The sequence below is a fragment of the Pristiophorus japonicus genome, chromosome 4 (assembly GCF_044704955.1).
Source record: "Pristiophorus japonicus isolate sPriJap1 chromosome 4, sPriJap1.hap1, whole genome shotgun sequence".
NCBI classification, from domain to species: Eukaryota; Metazoa; Chordata; class Chondrichthyes; family Pristiophoridae; genus Pristiophorus; species Pristiophorus japonicus.
Genome location: NC_091980.1, coordinates 216,210,344 through 216,229,028, shown reverse-complemented (window position 1 = coordinate 216,229,028; position 18,685 = coordinate 216,210,344). Strand labels below are relative to the sequence as shown.

The 18,685-nt window shown below is 46.0% G+C and overlaps 1 protein-coding gene across 6 annotated transcripts in view; it reads right to left on the bottom strand.

Moving 5' to 3' along the window:
* The window catches only part of slc25a21 (solute carrier family 25 member 21), a 760,401-nt gene extending 743,234 nt beyond the window's left edge, over positions 1–17,167 (bottom strand). For 4 of the 6 annotated variants that reach the window (XM_070879098.1, XM_070879102.1, XM_070879099.1 and 1 more), the window contains exons 1-2: positions 17,082–17,167; positions 16,919–16,993 (exon numbers count right to left, since the gene is read on the bottom strand). In XM_070879098.1, coding sequence (XP_070735199.1) covers positions 16,919–16,985 — 67 coding nt within the window. In that variant the 5' untranslated portion in view covers positions 16,986–16,993; positions 17,082–17,167. Of the gene's footprint in view, positions 1–16,918; positions 17,011–17,081 lie in introns of those variants that run through there. The other 2 variants (XM_070879097.1, XM_070879100.1) reach the window with 2 other exon arrangements.
* Between the last annotated feature and the right edge of the window lie 1,518 nt (positions 17,168–18,685).

The following is an 18,685-nucleotide window of genomic DNA, read 5'->3' as shown; positions in this document are numbered from 1 at the left end:
GGCTTAGGGTTCTGGAAAACATACCAACTCTGTGAAATATTTGCTATAGTTTTAAAACTATATTGACAGCTGTATTGAGAAATGACAGAAGTTTATTATAACATTAACAAACAAATGAAGTACTATGAATGAAAAATAGTGCAATCATAACTCACAAAGATGAAGCAGCATGAACAAACAATAGTAAACTTGCAACCAGCAAACAGCAGCAACATATCACATGGTTCAGGGCCGATGACCCTGTGCAAACAAGACAAGAGCCACCAAAACATCATTAATTGTTGTGGTGAAGTCAAGATTGTATTGGGAGATAAAAACAGTAAGCAATGCAGTACAGTGCTCTTTGTGTTGCAGGCAGGAGGGACTTTAAAGTAGTGGCATCACTGGGTTCCCGTTAAACCAGGGCTGGGCAATTATTTGGGCTGGAGGGCCACTTAACAAGTTTTGGTGAGCTGTTGAGGGCCATTCACCAATGTTCCCCCGAAGCCACGTGGCCGCACAGTCACTTAAAAGATACTTTTAAGATCTGGCCGGGTAGAATCGCTTTTGCATGAATGAAGCATTATTACGTTTTTTCCTCGGCTGCAGTTCGGGTCTGTCTCTGACCCATGAGAAGTTACTGTGGATAGACGATAGTGCAGCTCGAGCTCTGGCTCGTGTTCTAATTCTGTCCAGTGCAGCAGGCTGGATAGAAAGACTCAGATATGGCCCGTGAGCTGTATTTTGCCCACCACTGCGTAAAACTGTTGAGGTTCTATTACATAGAATCGCAAATGTCACACAGTGAATCTTGCATGGCGACATAGGGCGTTTGTGCTGCTGGAGGCTGATAGGCAGCTCTGTTCATTATCTCATCAAACCATTTAAGCACAGTCACTTCCTGCAGCAATATATCTCACACAGAATTATCACCGTAGGGAATAAGGTGATGTTCATAATTCAAAATACATCCCTCCTGTGCTTTTAGCCTCCCAAAAACTTGCTCCATCACCATTCTTGCACTGAACAGCTTATGGTAACAATATTGCAGTTGTTGGGTAAGACGCCCAGGGGCTGATACTGCCCCTTTCCTTAAGGCCTCTTAACACCGGAAAATGGCGGACCAGCCATTATCAAAATTCCACTTCTGTGTTATCCTGTCGGTGACCTGCTCCCTACCTATCGCTCCGCTGCTGCCGATCCGTGCTAAATGCGTCATCACATTGCACACCGCCGAACTACTCCCCCCCCACCCCACTCCCAACGGCTAAATTCCGCTGTGAAAATTTTCAGAATTTTCAGTCCACCCGGTGGTGCCAAAACAAGCTTTTTCGCGGTGGTCCAGTGAGGTTGAGGCCTTCTGTAATGGCGGCGCTGCTCCCCTGAAAGGTGAGGACCTATTGCCACCGCCGTCATGTTCCGCCAAATCCCTCCCTGGGACCAAAGTTTAAAGATCGCGCAGGCTTTCCTCTTTAAGTGAAGGGGAGAGCCGTGGTGACGCGGTGCCGTGATAATGTCATCGCGGCGGCTGTGCCACGCCCCTCCCCCACCCGCCCACCCCCCGCAACTCGTGTTGTCACCACCACATTTCCACCCCCATTAAGAGAGATTTCCGGATCTGAGTGAAAGAAAAACAAAGAGCGGAATTTCGCTCAAGAGGTGACCTCATCCACCTCGGTGGTAAAAACCATAGCAACAGGGAGCATGCGCCCCGTTTTGGGCGGGAGGCAATTTCGGTCCCTCAATGTCTGAAAATAATTTCTGAAGCTACATGCAACTTATTCCAATAGGTGAACAAGGCATCTCAGCACCATTCTTACACACTGATTCATTTTTGAACAAAGATTCATGTCCCTATAAACCCGCTTTGGGAGGGAATTCCACAACATAGGTTTTATGCGGCGGGGGGCATGGCCACCACTGGTGGGGCAATGGTGCACAAGAGGCCAGAGAGTTTGGGGAGGATGGGTGGGAGTTGTTCCACTGGAGGAGATTGCAGGAGGTAGGGATGGGCAAGGTTTTTAAGACAAAGGGGTAGCAATTGCCCCCTGCCCTAAACAGGGCGCTCCCACCCCGTTTCAATGGTTTCAGGTCACCTCTTGAGTGACATTCGGGTCTTTGTTTTTTTTTTCCTTAACTCCGGAAGTCACTCTTAATGGGAAGCGGTGACAACACATGAAGGGCAGATATGCGGCGGTGGCAACACCCGAGGGGCGGAAGTTGGGGACGGTGCGGAGTGACCGCCACAATGACGCAATCACGGTGCCGCCTCACCACCGCTCTCCCCTTCACTTAAACGGGAGAGCCTCCGTGATTTTAAAACTTTGGTCCAGTGGGCCACTAGGAAGGGTTTCGGCTGGGCCAGCAGCCTGACACCCAAGAGGGGGTGCCAGGCTGCCTGTTGGTGGCCCGGCCAAACCCGGGGGCATAATTGTCGGGCTGACATGGCAGTCAGCCAACAAAAAAAAAACATGGTGGCAGTGTATAAACACGGCGGCAGTGCATCCTCCCCTTTAAGGGAAGCCACACCGCCATTGCAGAAGGCCACAGCCTCACTGGACCACAGGGAAAAAAAAGGTTTTGGCACCGCCAGACGGGCTAAAGATTTTCGGAGGGGAATGTTGCCGTCAGCGGGGGAACATCAGCGGTGCATAGGATGATGACGCGCTTACCACAGATCGGCAGCAGCGGAGCAGTGTGGGGGGGCGGTTTCAGGGCACTGCAGAGAAAACCCAGGAGGGCAATTGGGCGAGCAGCAGCCATTGCATGAAAAGTAGGCATCACTCCACTCCGCAGCATGGCGCCGATTTACGGTGCCTTAAGGAGAAGGGCCATTTCGGCCCCAAAGAGTATTTCATATTTGAGTCAGTGGAGAACTAGGAGCCAATGTAGGTCAGCAAGGACAGGCACGACAGGCAAGTAGGACTTGGTGCAAGCTGAGATACGGGCAGCAGAATTTTGTATCAGCTGAAGTTAATGGAGGATCATGGAATCATAGATGTTTACAGCACGGAAGGAGGCCATTTCGGCCCATCATGTCCGTGCTGGCCAACAAGAGGCTTTCCTAGAACTAACTAGGGAGGTAGACAGGGCTTTAAACTAAATAAGGGGGGTAGGGGGAGGACGGTTGCAGTAAAGAGCAATCTGGAATGCTAAAGAGAAAAAAGGAAGCAATGTAGGAAAGTGATTGTGGTAAGGATATCAGATTATGTCAGGAAGGGACAGAGAATACAAACAAAAGAGTGCACTAGCAAATAGGGTCCAGGTATGAAAAAATAGCAAAAAGAAAAATAGGGCTATAATACAAAATAATGTTAAGAAGTCTAATAATGTTAAAAGACAAATTTAAAAGCATTGTATCTGAATGCACAAAGCATCGGTAATAAGGTAGATGAATTAACAGCGCAAATAGATGTAAACGGATACGATATAGTTGCAATTACAGAGACATGGTTGCAGGGTGACCGGGGTTGGGAACTGAATATCCAAGGATATTTGATATTTAGGAAGGACAGGCAAAAAGGAAGAGGGGGTGGTGTGGCATTGTAAGTAAGGGATGAAATCAGAGCAATAGTGAGAAAGGATATTGGCTCAGAAAATCAAGATGTAGAATCAGTATGAGTGAAGCTAAGGAGCACCAAGGGGCAGAAAACATTGGTAGGAGTTATCTATAGTCCTCCAAACAGTAGTGGTAGTGTAGGGGATGGCATCAAACAGGAAATTAGAGATGCATGTAGCAAGGGTATTACAATAATTGCCGGTGATTTTAATCTACATATAGACTGGCCAAACCAAATTAGTAATAATACAGTGGCAGATGAATTCCTGGAGTGTGTACAAGATGTTTTTTTAGACCAGTATGTTGAGGAGCCTACTAGGGAACAGACTATCCTAGATTGGGTATTGTGTAATGAGAAGGGGTTAATTAACAGTCTTGTTGTGCGGGGTCCTTTAGGGAAGAGTGACCATAACATGATTGAGTTCTTTATTAAGATGGAAAGTGAAGTAGTCCAATCCAAAACTAGGGTCCTAAATCTAAACAAAGGAAACTACGAAGGCATGAGGAATGAATTGGCTATGATAGATTGGGAAGATTCATTAAAAAGCATGACGGTGGATAGGCAATGGCCAATATTTAAGGAACGAATGCATGAATTGCAACAGTTATACATTCCTTTCTGGTGTAAAAACACAAAAGGAAAAGTGGCCCAACCATGGCTAACAAAAGAAATTAAGGATAGTATTAGATCCAAAGAGGAGTTATAGAAAGTTGCCAGAAAAAGTAGCAAGCCTGAAGATTGTGAGCAGTTTAGAGTCCAGCAAAAAAGCACGAAGAGATTGATTAAGAGGGGAAAAATCGAGTATGAGAGCAAACTTGCAAGGAACATAAAAGCCGACTGCAAAAGTTTCTACAAGTACATAAAAAGAAAAAGACAAATGTAGGTCCTTTACAGACAGAAACGGGAGAATTTGTAATGGGGAACAAGAAAATGGCAGAACAATTAAATAAATACTTTGGTTCTGTCTTCACAGAAGAGGACACAAATAATGTCCCAGAAATGCAAGGGAACCAAGGGTCTAGTGAGCAAGAGGAATTAAAGGAAATGATTATTAGTAAGAAAATAGTGCTGGAGAAACTAATGGGACTGAAGGCAGATAAATCCCCAGGGCTTGATGATCTGCACCCCAGAGAACTAAAAGAGGTAGCCATGGAAATAGTAATGCATTGGTTGTCATCTTCCAAAATTCTATAGATTATGGAACAGTTCCTGCAGATTGGAGGGTGGCAAATATAACCCAACTATTTAAAAAAGGAGGGAGTGAGAAAACGGGGAACTACAGACCGGTTAGCCTAACACCAATAGTAGGGAAAATGCTAGAGTCTATTATAAAGTTTGTGATAACGTCACACTTAGATAATAGCAATGGGATTAAACAAAGTCAACATGGATTTATGAAAGGAAAATCATATTTGACAAACCTACTGGAGCTTTTTGAGGATGTAACTGATAGAATAGATAAGGGAGAACCAGTGGATGTAGTGTATTTGGATTTTCAGAAGGCCTTTGATAAAGTCCCACATAAGGGCCCCAAGTTTCCACATGATTTGCTCCTGATTTTTAGGAGCAACTGGTGTAGAACGGAGTATCTTAGAAATCGGAATTCTCCACATTTAGTTTTCTGCAGTTCTAGTCAGGTAGAACAGTTTCACTTTGGAACTAAATTTTTTTTTCAAAAGGGGGCATGTCCGGCCACTGACGCCTGATTTGAAAGTTTCCACAGTGAAAACGTACTCCAAACTAACTTAGAATGGAGCAAGTGAAGATTTTTGTACGCTTGAAAAAACCTTGTCTACACTTTAAAAAATCAGGCACAGGTTACAAATTAGGCGTGGAGAACGAGGTGGGGGGGGGGGGGGAGGGAACGGAAGTCATTAAATTCTACAATCAATTCTTAGTTATACTTATACAAATATTATACAAATAAATCCAATCTGAATAAAAATTTATAAGCAAAGAAAAGATTAAATAAACCATGTTCCTACCTGTGTGAAAGTGCTTCAGGCAGGCCTTTCAGGCAGCGGTGTGGCGTCGGTCTCGGGGGCAGGCAGCAAGCAGCCTTGGTGCTTGAGGCAAGCCTTCATTCCCCGCGAAGATGCAGTACCCGGACGGACTTGAGGCCATTCGGCCATGGGATTGCAGCGGCGCCAGTGGCTGGTCGGGAGCAGCAGCAGCCTTCGAGCTGTGAGGGGGACTGACTGAGGCCATTTGGACAGGGAGAGGCAGCCACATCGACATCTTTATATTTAAATTTGCAGAATGGGTGCACCACATATTATGCAATGGTTTGCTTCCTCATGCAAGAAATTCTTTGTTCTTGGTGGAAGTTGATCCATTGCAAAGTTGAATTGGCACTTTTATTTCTCCAAACACAGTCCTTAATTTGCAGGCACCGATTCTGCAAGTTTAGCAGTGAAAAGCTGAACTCACTGATTTCAGCAGGTGATTTATTTAGCAGTGCTGCTAAAAGGACTCCCTCACACACAGAAATATCAAGAAAATTAAAATGCAATCCTTTGCAGGGGTCCAAGAAACAAATCTTCACTTTTTCTGCAGCACTTTTAAAAATGGCCGAGTGCCAATGTTTACTTTAGACTGCGCGTGCGCGAACGCTCCAACACGCACGCGCAGGGTTGCCGGCACCAAGAAGCCTCCTTTAAATTGTACCCGCCCCCTCCTACTTACAAAATTGGCGCGAGTGGTAGGCTCCGCCCCCTGTGCGCCGCGCCAAGCAGACATCGAGCTCCAAGGAGCTTGAGAATACCGCGGTTTTTTTCAGGCGCCATTTTCGGCGCGAAAAACTGGCGCCCAGCTCTGAGGGGCGCCTTTTTCACCGCGTCTGGAAACTTGGGGCCAAGAGGTTAGTGTGCAAAATTAAAGCACATAGGATTGGGGGTAATATATTGGCATGGATTGAAAATTGGTTAACTGACAGGAAACAGAGGGTAGGAATAAATGGGTCTTTTTCGGGATGGTGGGCAGTGACTAATGGGGTACCACAGGGTTCAGTGCTTGAGCTCCAGCTATTCACAATATATATACAAATGATTTGGATGAGGGAACCAAATGTAATATTTCCAAGTTTGCTGACGACACAAAACTAGATGAGTTGTCAGGAGGATGCAAAGACGCTGCAAGGCGATTTAGATAGGTTAAGTGAGTGGGCAAACACATGGCAGATGCAATATAACGTGGATAAATGTGAAGTTATCCACTTTGGTTGGAAAAACATGAAGACAAAGTATTATTTAAATGCTGATAGCTTGGGAAATGTCGATGTACAAAGGGACCTGGGTGGCCTTGTACACCAGTCATTGAAAGCAAACATGCAGGTGCAGCAAGCAGTTAGGAAGGCAAATGGTATGTTGGCCTTCATTGCAAGAGGATTTAAGTACAGGAGCAAGGATGTCTTACTACAGTTATACAGGGCCTTGGTGAGACCGCACTTGGAGTATCGTGTGCAGTTTTGGTCTCCTTACCTAAGAAAGGGTATACTTGCCATAGAGGGAGTGCAGCGAAGGTTCACCAGACTGATTCCTGGGATGGCAGGACTGTCGTATGAGGAGAGATTGGGTCGACTACACCTGTATTCACTAGAGTTTAGAAGATTGAGAGGGGATCTCACCAATTGAACAAGTACTTTGGTTCGGTATTCACTAAGGAGGACACAAACAACCTTCCGGATATAAAAGGGGTCAGATGGTCTAGTAAGAAGGAGGAACTGAGGGAACTCCTTATTAGTCGGGAAATTGTGTTGGGGAAGTTGATGGGATTGAAGGCCGATAAATCCCCAGGGCCTGATGGACTGCATCCCAGAGTACTTAAGGAGGTGGCCTTGGAAATAGCGGATGCATTGACAGTCATTTTCCAACATTCCATTGACTCTGGATCAGTTCCTATCGAGTGGAGGGTAGCCAATGTAACCCCACTTTTTGAAAAAGGAGGGAGAGAGAAAACAGGGAATTATAGACCGGTCAGCCTGACATCGGTAGTGGGTAAAATGATGGAATCAATTATTAAGGATGTCACAGCAGTGCATTTGGAAAGAGGTGACATGATAGGTCCAAGTCAGCATGGATTTGTGAAAGGGAAATCATGCTTGACAAATCTTCTGGAATTTTTTGAGGATGTTTCCAGTAGAGTGGACAAGGGAGAACCAGTTGATGTGGTATATTTGGACTTTCAGAAAGCTTTCGACAAGGCCTCACACAAGAAATTAATGTGCAAAGTTAAATCACATGCGATTGGGGGTAGTGTGCTGACATGGATTGAGAACTGGTTGGCAGACAGGAAGCAAAGAGTAGGAGTAAATGGGTACTTTTCAGAATGGCAGGCAGTGACTAGTGGGGTACCGCAAGGTTCTGTGCTGGGGCCCAGGCTGTTTACATTGTACATTCATGATTTAGACGAGGGGATTAAATGTAGTATCTCCAAATTTGCGGATGACACTAAGTTGGGTGGCAGTGTGAGCTGCAGAGTGACTTGGGTAGGTTAAGTGAGTGGGAAAATGCATGGCAGATGAAGTATAATGTGGATAAATGTGAGGTTATCCACTTTGGTGGTAAAAACAGAGAGACAGACTATTATCTGAATGGTGACAAATTAGAAAAAGCGGAGGTGCAACGAGACCTGGGTGTCATGGTACATCAGTCATTGAAGGTTGGCATGCAGGTACAGCAGGCGGTTAAGAAAGCAAATGGCATGTTGGACTTCATAGCGAGGGGATTTGAGTACAGGGGCAGGGAGGTGTTACTACAGTTGTACAGAGCCTTGGTGAGGCCACACCTGGAGTATTGTGTACAGTTTTGGTCTCCTAACTTGAGGAAGGACATTCTTGCTATTGAAGGAGTGCAGCGAAGGTTCACCAGATGGATTCCCGGGATGGCGGGACTGACATATCAAGAAAGACTGGATCAACTGGGCTTGTATTCACTGGAGTTCAGAAGAATGAGAGGGGATCTCACAGAAAAGTTTAAAATTCTGACGGGTTTAGACAGGTTACATGCAGGAAGAATGTTCCCAATGTTGGGGAAGTACAGAACCAGGGGTCACAGTCTAAGGATAAGGGGTAAGCCACTTAGTACCGAGATGAGGAGAAACTTCTTCACCCAGAGAGTGGTGAACCTGTGGAATTCTCTACCACAGAAAGTTGTTGAGGCCAATTCACTAAATATATTCAAAAAGGAGTTAGATGTAGTCCTTACTACAAGGGGTATTAAGGGGTATGGCGAGAAAAACAGGAATGGGGTACTGAAGTTGCATGTTCAGCCATGAACTTATTGAATGGCGGTGCAGGCTCGAAGGGCCGAATGGCCTACTCCTGCACCTATTTTCTATGTTTCTATGTTTCGATGAAACGTATAAAATTCTGACTGGGTTGGATAAACTGGATACGGGGAGGATGTTTCCCCTGGCTGGGAAGTCTAGAACAAGGGGTCACAGTCTCGAGATACGGGATAGGAAATTTAGGACCGAGATTGTCATGTATGTAATCTTCATGTAACTGTAACCTTCATGTAATAACACTGTACACTGTATACACCAAAGAAATGCACACCTTGACCACAGGGGGTGAACTTGTGGGAGACACTCCTCACCTGGTCATCCAGGTATATAAAGGGAGGTCCCACGCAGGGTAATCACTCCTTGGTCCTGTGAATTAAGGTACAGGTCACATAGTGACCTAGTCTCCAGTATGTGCCTCGTGTTGATTTACAGTAGAGTGTAAGGACACAACAGAGATGAGGAGAAATTTTTTCACTCAGAGGGTGGTGAACCTGTGGAATTCTCTATCACAGAAGGCTGTGGAGGCCAAGTCACTGAATATATTTAAGACGGAGATAGATAGATTTCTTGAATCAAATGGCATCAAGGGGTATGGTGAAAAAGCGGGAATATGGTGTTGAGATAGAGAATCAGCCATGATCATATTAAATGGTGGTGCAGACTCAAAGGGCCGAATGGCCTACTACTGCTCCTATTTTCTATGGGGTCAAGTTTCGGGCCGCGCCTACCTAGAACGGCGCAGCCCCGACATCGATGCCCATTTTTCGCACCTAAAAGCGCAACAAAAATGTACCTTGCAATTCTTGGGCTCCCTGCAGGTCCCTCGGAGCTCGGCTCAGCGCGCAGACATCAGCGGGGGGGCGGAGCCACAGAGTCGCGCTGATTCTGCAAGCGCAGGGGGGTGAGGCTAAGTTAAATGGGAGGACATCGTGCCAGCAGCCCTGCGCGTGCGCGCACACGCAGTAGGTCATAAACATTGGCACTTGGCCATTTTTAAAGGAACTTGAAGAAAAGTGCTGATTTGTTTCGTGGATCTCTGGAAAGGCTTGGGATTGAATCTTAGTGATGTTTTTGTGCCTGAAGGAGTGCTTTTAGCAGCACTGTTGAAGAAAACACCTGCTGAAATCAGTGAGTGCTGCTTTTTGCTGCTAAACTTCCAGAACAAGTGCTGCATAGGTGCATGCAAAATAAGGACTGTGTGTTTTGAAAAATAAGAGTGTCAATTCAATACAGCAATGGAACAACGCCCACCAAGAACAAAGAATTTCTTGCATGAGGAAATGGAGATATTAGTTAACGTCATTGAGCAGAGATGGCAGGAGCTGGATACCATAAAAGTGCCACCTAAAGAAATGAAGAAACGCTGGAACCAAGTTGCAGCAGATTACTGCGCAGTGGTGCATACCATGAGATCTGGAAGCCAGTGTAAAAAGAAAGCACGACCTTGGTCAAGTAGTTAGTGTAAGTAATATTTTCATTTTTTAATGTAATCGTAATTGTAATGTGACTATCTGTATATGTCCCACCCTACAGAAAGACGCACTCTGTAAAAAGTAATATTTTACTCTTTGCAGAAGAAATTGGCCCACAACAAAAGGGAAGCAACTCGAACAGGAGGAGGCACGCCCAATCTGCATCCACTGACACCCTTGGAACAGAGGGTAGCTGCCATGATGAGTCGTACATGGAGAAAAGCAATCAGTACAGCACAAACTGGGCCCACACGCGAGGAAGAGGATAAGTCCTGAAAATGCATCGTGGCCCTTCAAATCAACCTGCTGCCTGGCCTGCTATGTGTGAGAGTACTCATGCCACCCATCCTGCCCCCTCCCTTGCTGTTAAACATTTGACTGTTCTGATATATTTTGCAGAACATGATGACGATGATGAAGATGCCAACCCTGAAGATCCTGAAGATCCAGAACAAGAACCAGTAGAACCAGATGTGGATGATCCAGACTGGATGCTGGCGGTGATAACTACAGGGGAGACCTTCCAAATTAATGTTCATGAGCTCACATTAAGGGGCAGCAGAGTTTCAACCCCTTGCATAGGTTCTGGTTCCACCTTCCATGGTTTTGATTCCGATGTTGCAGGTCCCAGTAGTGTTGTTGGTGTAATCCAGCAGTTTACAGCCAGTGCCCCACCGTCCAAGCCTGCACCTCCCACTCGCATAGGTTCTGGCTCCACCTTCCATGGTTTTGATTCTGACGTTGTGGGTCCCAATGGTGCTGGTGATATGATGGAGCAGTTTACACCCATTCACCCACCATCGCAGCCCATGGCTCGCACTCTAGTACTGCCGTCTGGAACACCGAGCGTCCCACCATCCCAGCCCGCGCCTCCCAGTGTAGTGATGCCGTGAGACAGACCCTGGCAGAGGAGAAGGAGATTGGAGCCACGTTCTCCTGAGATGCAGCGTGCAACAGATGTGGCTCAGGTTGTGGCATTGGGTATGGAGACCAATGAGCTTACCCGATCACCTATCGGTAGTGTCAGTGCAGTGGGTGAAAAGGTGACGGTACTGACGGGAGAAATAGCAATAATGACACGGGAACTTCGGGAGTGAATGTCCAAGGGAGTGCAAGCGACGGCACAGGCCATCATGGAGATAGCTGCTGCAATAAGGGCACACAGCCCCGCCAATCAAATGACACCCCCATGAAGATGTGAACATTCACTGAGATGTGGATGAGAGATGGTTGCAGCCTTTCTTTGCTGCTTTTGTTCTTGTTCTTGATGTAGCTGGTCTTGGAGTGACACCTGATTGATGGTAGCCTTGTAATCGCCACATATCCTGACCGACCCATCCACCTTGAGCACCGGCTCGATCGGGCTCGCCCAGTCACTGAATTCGACTGGCGAGATGATGCCTTCCCTTAGCAGGCGGTCCAATTCGCATTCTATCTTTTCCCGCATCACGTACGGCACCGCTCTAGCCTTGTGATGTACTGGCCTGGCGTCCGGGTTTATGTGAATCACTACCTTGGTCCCCATGAAAGTGCCGATGCCGGGTTGAAATAATTAGTCAAATTTGTCCAGGGCCTGTGAGCATGATACTCGCTCCACAGAAGAAATTGCATTGACATTGCCCCATTTCCAGTTCATGACAGCAAGCCAACTCCTCCCCAGTAATGCGGGACCATCCCTGGGACAATCCAGAGTGGCAACCTGTTCTCCGAATCTTTGTGGGTCACGACTACCGTGGCGCTGTCGAGCACCGGAATGATCTGCTTTGTATATGTCCGCAGCAGTGCGTCAATCGGCAATAATTTTGGCCTCCTGGCCTTGGACGCCCACAACCTTTCGAACTGTTTGGTACTCATCAGGGACTGGCTGGCCCCTGTGTCTGTCTCCATTAATACTGGGATGCCATTGAGGAGCACTTTCATCATTATTGGTGGCGTCCTGGTATATGAACTGTATATGTGCTCCACATGAACTCGCTGAACTTCAGCTTCCAGCGATTTCCCCCAGTATTCATTTGGCCTCGTAGGGCTTACATCGGGCCCGTCCTCCTCGTACATCAACCTGGCTGCAGGCTTCCTGCACATACGCGACAAGTGACCGCCGACATTGCAGTTTCTGCAGGTATATTGCTGATACCTGCAAGCTCTGGCTGGGTGTTTGCCTCCATATCTCCAGCATGAGCTGAAGGCCCCGTTGTTGGAAATAAAAGATCCATTACTAGTCGATCGTCTCTGACTGCCTCTGTAACTGTCCTTAAGCGCACCATTAACAGGTGTTGATGGCCCCATTACTGGCCGCTTTGTCCATTGCGATGGCATGAATCACCGTTCAGCTAGCCATTGTCTCTGTTGAATTACCCCTTTGGGTTCGACTGCATGCTGGGGCATGTCCGGTTGCCCTTGTCTGCCTAGAGAACTGTGTGCCGCGTTAACAATGTTGACTCCCTGGTCGTTTGCCGCATTTGAGCCAAGATTTTTGCCATAAATCATTCTAGTCTCTTCCTCCCCCAAGATAATTGTCTGGGCTATCAGAGCCACCGATTCCAAGGTCAAGTCTTTGGTCTCAATCAGTTTCCTGAAAAACCCAGCGTGCCCGATGCCCTCAATAAAAAAAGTCTCGCAGCATTTCCGCTCTGCATGCATCTGGGAACTTACATAGGCTCGCCAGTCGCCGGAGATCTGCCACGAAGTCTGGAACGCTTTGCCCTTCTCGCCGCCGGTGCGTGTAAAACCGGTGTCTCGCCATGTGCATGCTGCTCGCCAGTTTAAGGTGTTCCCCGATCAACTTGCTGAGCTCTTCGAACATTTTGTCCGCCAGCTTCTCTGGCGCGAGAAGGTCCTTCATCAGGGAGTACGTTCTGGATCCACAAATCGTCAGGAAATGAGCCCTGCGTTTGTCGGCCGAATCCTGTCCCTTAGTGACGAAACTTTGCTGTAGTCTCTCAATAAAGTCATCCCAATCATCACCAACACAGTGCTGCTAGTGGCCATGCTCGCGTGGTTTAAATCCCAGTTTCTCGTCGCCAATGATATGTCCTTACTCTACAGTATAAATGCACACGAGGTCCATACTTGAGAGAAGGTCACTCTGTGACCAGTTACCTTTATTACCAAGACTTCAAGAGCCTGAAGGTGGGTGGAGCTTCCACTTTTATACCGGAAAGTCCAGGTTAGGAGTGTCTCCCACAAGTTCACCCCCTGTGGTCAATGTTCTCAAGGTGTACAACTTAGGTCAGCTTATACATGGGTTACAATGATAATTGAAAACATGACACGTACACTTCTGCCTCCTCGGTACGAGTCTCCAATTCAGCCTGATCCATAGTAGATCGATCTTCCTCTGCAACGTGGTGGTTTGCAGGGTTTGCAGCTCGCCTACACATTCGCTGGAGGTGTCCCATTGTTCTGCAATCGTTGCACGCATAGTGCTTGAAGCGGCACTGATGGGCCGATGATCACCTCCACAGCGCCAACAAGTGTTAACTGCCTTGCATGAACGATTGATGGCGGACTCTGGGTCATCTGAGGTCGGGCAGCAGCAGCCGGCGTGTACATTCTGCCGTGTATATTTCTGCTCAAAACCGACGTTACTTTATGCACAGTACTGGCCGAAACTTCTTTACTCTGCAAAATCTGTTTGGTGTTGTCGCTGGTGGACATAAATGCCTGGGCTATCGTTATGGCTTTACTTAGGTTTGGAGTTTCTATAGTCAACAGTTTGCGAAGGATTGTCTCATGGCCAATGCCCAGTACAAAACAGTCTCTAAGCATTTGTTCCAGGAATCACTCAAATTCACAATGTCCTGCGAGGCGCCTTAGTTCGGCAACATTAGCTCGCCACTTCCTGGCCCTCCGATCGTTGATACGTGTAGAACGATATCTCGCCATCAAAACACTTTCCTTAGGATTTAGGTGCTCCCGGACCAGCGTACACAATTCTTCATAGAATTTCTCTGTTGGTTTTGCCGGAGCTAGGAGGTTCTTCATGAGGCCATAGGTTGTTGCCCCACAGACAGTTAGGAGGATCGCCCTTCGTTTGATAGTGTTCTTGTCCCCTTCCAGCTCGTTGGCCACGAAGTATTGGTCGAGTCTCTCCACAAAGGCCTCCCAATCGTAACCGTTCTAAGAACTTCTCCAGGATACCAACTGTTCTTTGCATTTTCGCGCGGTTGCTTGTTACCTCGTCGCCAATTGCTATGCTCATAATAAAGGATGAAACTGAGTACTGTGTACAATGAGCAAGTGTGACCTTAGCTCCTTTAATAAGACTCCAGAGTGCAGGTACCTCATGGGTGGCCTGCTTATATACCGTGCTCCCATGGGATGCTGGGACTCCAACAGGTAGGCCCTCTGGTGGTAGTGTAATACAGGTTACAAGGGGTTAAATGCATAACAGGGAAGATGTGGGTTGGTGCTGGAGCTGGGCCACAGAAGCTTTCTCCACTTTGCCAAATTACATGCTTTTCTTCCTTCTGACACATCCTCTGGACATATCTTTTATTTCTCTAATTCCTCATGCCCTCCAATCAATCACAGACTTCTCGTTTTTCTTTTTCCCCGTCTCCTTTCCCTGGCTCTGTATCTGCTCATCAGCTGTTCATCTTCCAGTTCTCACAAAAGGACATCGACCTGAAATGCTAACCCAATGATTCTCTTTCCTCAAATGCTGCTTGATCAGCTGAGTGTTTCCAGCATTTTCTATTTTTATTTTCGGTGAAATACAAGTTTGCCAGCTTTATGACAAATAGTCTAATACCAATATGCAAAGTTCAAAGATTGCAACATTAGAACTGTTTAGTCATGTCACAATTTCTGCCTTTTACAGCTCCCCTTCACACCTACTGATAGTGCAGGCAGATAATTTACAAGCCTTCAGACCTCAGCCAATGAAGCTCAAGCCAACTATTCGGACACGCTCAATAATAGCCTGGAGTCGCTCACAATCCGAGTTCGCCTGTTAAAGTGTGTACCCCACCTTCTGCCCCATTTCATTCGAAAGGGCTTCTATTTTCGCAACTCATCGACTGAAAGTATAAAAGCTCAAATTGCCTTTTAAGTTTGCAAACTGAACCATGGCACTGTTTGAGTGCAACTACCTGCCACCAGAACACAGTTTTAAAATGTTTTTATTTATCTTTGTAAAAAGATGTATCTAATATGTATATCTCGTATATAAACCTCAGGTCAAAGTGATTTATACTGCTTTTTCTGGATTTATCTCCACCACCCACAAATTTAAAAGGGTCATCTAAATAAAAGTGAAATTTATCCAACCTATGAAAAATATGTTGCTTATTTCCTTTCATTTTTATAGCATTGAGCCTTTTTGCAGTCAGGATTGATATCAGTAAGGTACAGTTTGTGTGCTGGTGACCTCTGTTGTCCTCAAATTTGTAACTGCAGAAGCAAATGATAAAAATTGGAGATGAGATGGGAGATATTCAAGAGCCACACCGGATAACTAATTCCCCCCTCTATCTCCCTTTAGGGAAGTTCTCACTTGCATAGTCAAAATCAGTATCACAGATGCCAACCTACATCCCATCATTCAATGGTACAGCTCAATGGTGTTAATATATATTGTCATCATCATAGGCAGTCCGTCGGAATCGAGGAAGACTTGCTTCCACTCTTAAAATGAGTCCTTAGGTGCCTGAACAGTCCAATACAAGAGCCACAGTCCCTGTCACAGGTGGGACAGATAGTCATTGAGGGAAGGGGTGGGTGGGACAGGTTTTGCCGCACGCTCTTTCCACTGCCTGCGCTTGATTTCTGCATGCTCTCGGCAATGAGACTCGAGGTGCTCAGCGCCCTCCCGGATGCACTTCCTCCACTAATTGTACTAATTGTACTAATTCATCAACACACTATATGAAAAGAGACACTGCCAAGATAAATGATGTTGCAAGACAGTTTACAAAATGAATCATAAAGCATGGTTCTTCAAAATCCTCCATTAGTGGGGATTCTAATGTATGGAGTGGAGCTTCCTCCACAACAGTAAACAAGTTTTTGCATTCCAACATTGAAATTAGTATTTCTTAAACAATTCCAAAAAAATCACGTTCATAAAACCCAATTCTGCAAACATAAGTCCCACAAAAATAAATACATCTTTAAAAACTGAATTAAACTGTTGTAACTCTGGACGATGTTTATGTATTCACGGTAGCCCTAGAAATAGTTTGATTGGTGCATCGGCGTCAATGTGGACCTTGTGAATCGCGGAACTAAAGCTGAGCTCACCAGTTCTCAGTCGGTAACCAGGATTGCCCGACACGTGGGCGGGATGAGCCTTTGCGCTTGCCACACAACTTGTTTTGTGTGTTCCTGAAATGTGGGCAACACTGGCAAAGCAATATCTTTGCTCATCCGAGGTGCCATGAGAGCACTTAGAGTCAACCATTACTCCCCGGCCTTCTGTTCAGCACAATTACACAAACCGGTTTAGCAGCATATTTGAAAGCCTGGTTGAGGAGCCATTGATTTCGCCGTCAGTCTATGAACTCACTCATTCCAAAACATTCCGAACTTAAACACGTTTAAATAAAAATGATTTCTCCGTCTATTCAGTAACAAAATGTACAATCCATATGTTTTTTTAAAGTTTTACTTGTGACTTACCCGCAGACCCTCCGGCAACTGTCTGATGTGACGCTTCTCTCAACAAACTCTGGTTTTTCACCGTCATTTTCGACTCTGGAACAAAATAACATCTCCATTATCGCTGTTATTAAATCATGCTATGTTATTTATAAATAAAGATTACGTAAATAATTTAGGCTACCTTGGCTGCACCGATCTCTTAGCCTTTTGTTAAAGTAAGCAAAGTTAAAGAGCACTGCAGAACAACTCGCAGCTGTTCAAAGAGGAACGATGCCGCGGCAAAACATGAGATCAGCATGGGCGGGGACTACAGAGCTTGGGAGCGACAGGGGCAAAGCGTGAGATTTGCATGGTCAGGGACTCAGACCTCGAAAGGGACAGGGGTAAAACGTGAAATCAAATTGGACAGCGGTAAAGAACCTGAGAGTGACATGAGAAGCGATGTGTGAAATAAACATGGGCAAGGGTGCAGAACCTGAGAAGAGAAGCAAAGTGTGTGATTGGCATGGGAAGGGGACGGACACAGTACAGGTGGAGAACATAAGAGTACAGATGGAGTCCTATATGAAGGATGAGTGGTTTTGCAAAGCTGTTAAGGTGTAGAGTGTCATGTATCCTACATGGCTACTGTTGGTACTATCACAAAGTGTGCCACCAGAGGGCACAGCAGTGGGAGACTTGTAGGTTACCTGTACAGGTACGTCAAGCTTAGTACAAAAGGCAGGGCACCAGGTGGGATCCTCATTCTGGAGTTAACTAATAAAGGACTAAGGTCACTACAGTTCAAGTACAACACATTGCCTCATGGAGTCATTATTAGAGCATCTAAGGACACAACAATTGGCGATGAGATTACGAACTTTCACGCGAAAATGGCTCCCTTGGTACGTTGCAGCAGTTCGCCAATAGTAATGATTGGGACGCCTTTGTGGAGAGGCTCGAACATTCCTTCACAACAAACGACCTGGCAGGAGACGACCCGGCCACACTGGCTGATAAGCGCCAAGCTATCTTGCTAACCAGTTGTGGGCCCACCATCTGAATATAAAGGGGCTGCAGGAGGGGTCAAAACTAAAAATCATGGTTTAGAAACTAGTATTAAAACACTTTACCTAAACGCACGCAGCATTCGAAATAAAGTAAATGAGTTGATGGCACAAATCATTACAAATGAGTATGATTTGGTGGCCATTACAGAAACGTGGTTGCAGGGTGGCCAAGACTGGGAATTAAACATACAGGGGTATCTGACGATTCGGAAAGATAGACAAGAAGGGAAAGGAGGTGGGGTAGCTCTGTTAATAAAGGATGATATCAGGGCAGTTGTGAGAGACAATATTGGCTCTAATGAACAAAATGTTGAATCATTGTGGGTGGAGATTAGAGATAGTAAGGGGAAAAAGTCACTGGTGGGTGTAGTTTATAGGCCCCCAAACAATAACTTCACGGTGGGGAGGGCAATAATCAAGGGAATAATGGAGGCATGTGAAAAAGGAACGGCAGTAATCATGGGGGATTTTAACCTACATATCGATTGGTCAAATCAAATCGCATGGGGTAGCCTGGAGGAGGAATTCATAGAATGCATACGGGATTGTTTCTTAGAACAGTATGTTACAGAACCTACAAGGGAGCAAGCTATCTTAGATCTGGTCCTGTGTAATGAGACAGGAATAATAAACGATCTCCTAGTAAAAGATCTTCTCGGAATGAGTGATCACAGTATGGTTGAATTTGTAATACAGTTTGAGGATGAGGAAGTAGTGTCTCAAATGAGCGTACTAG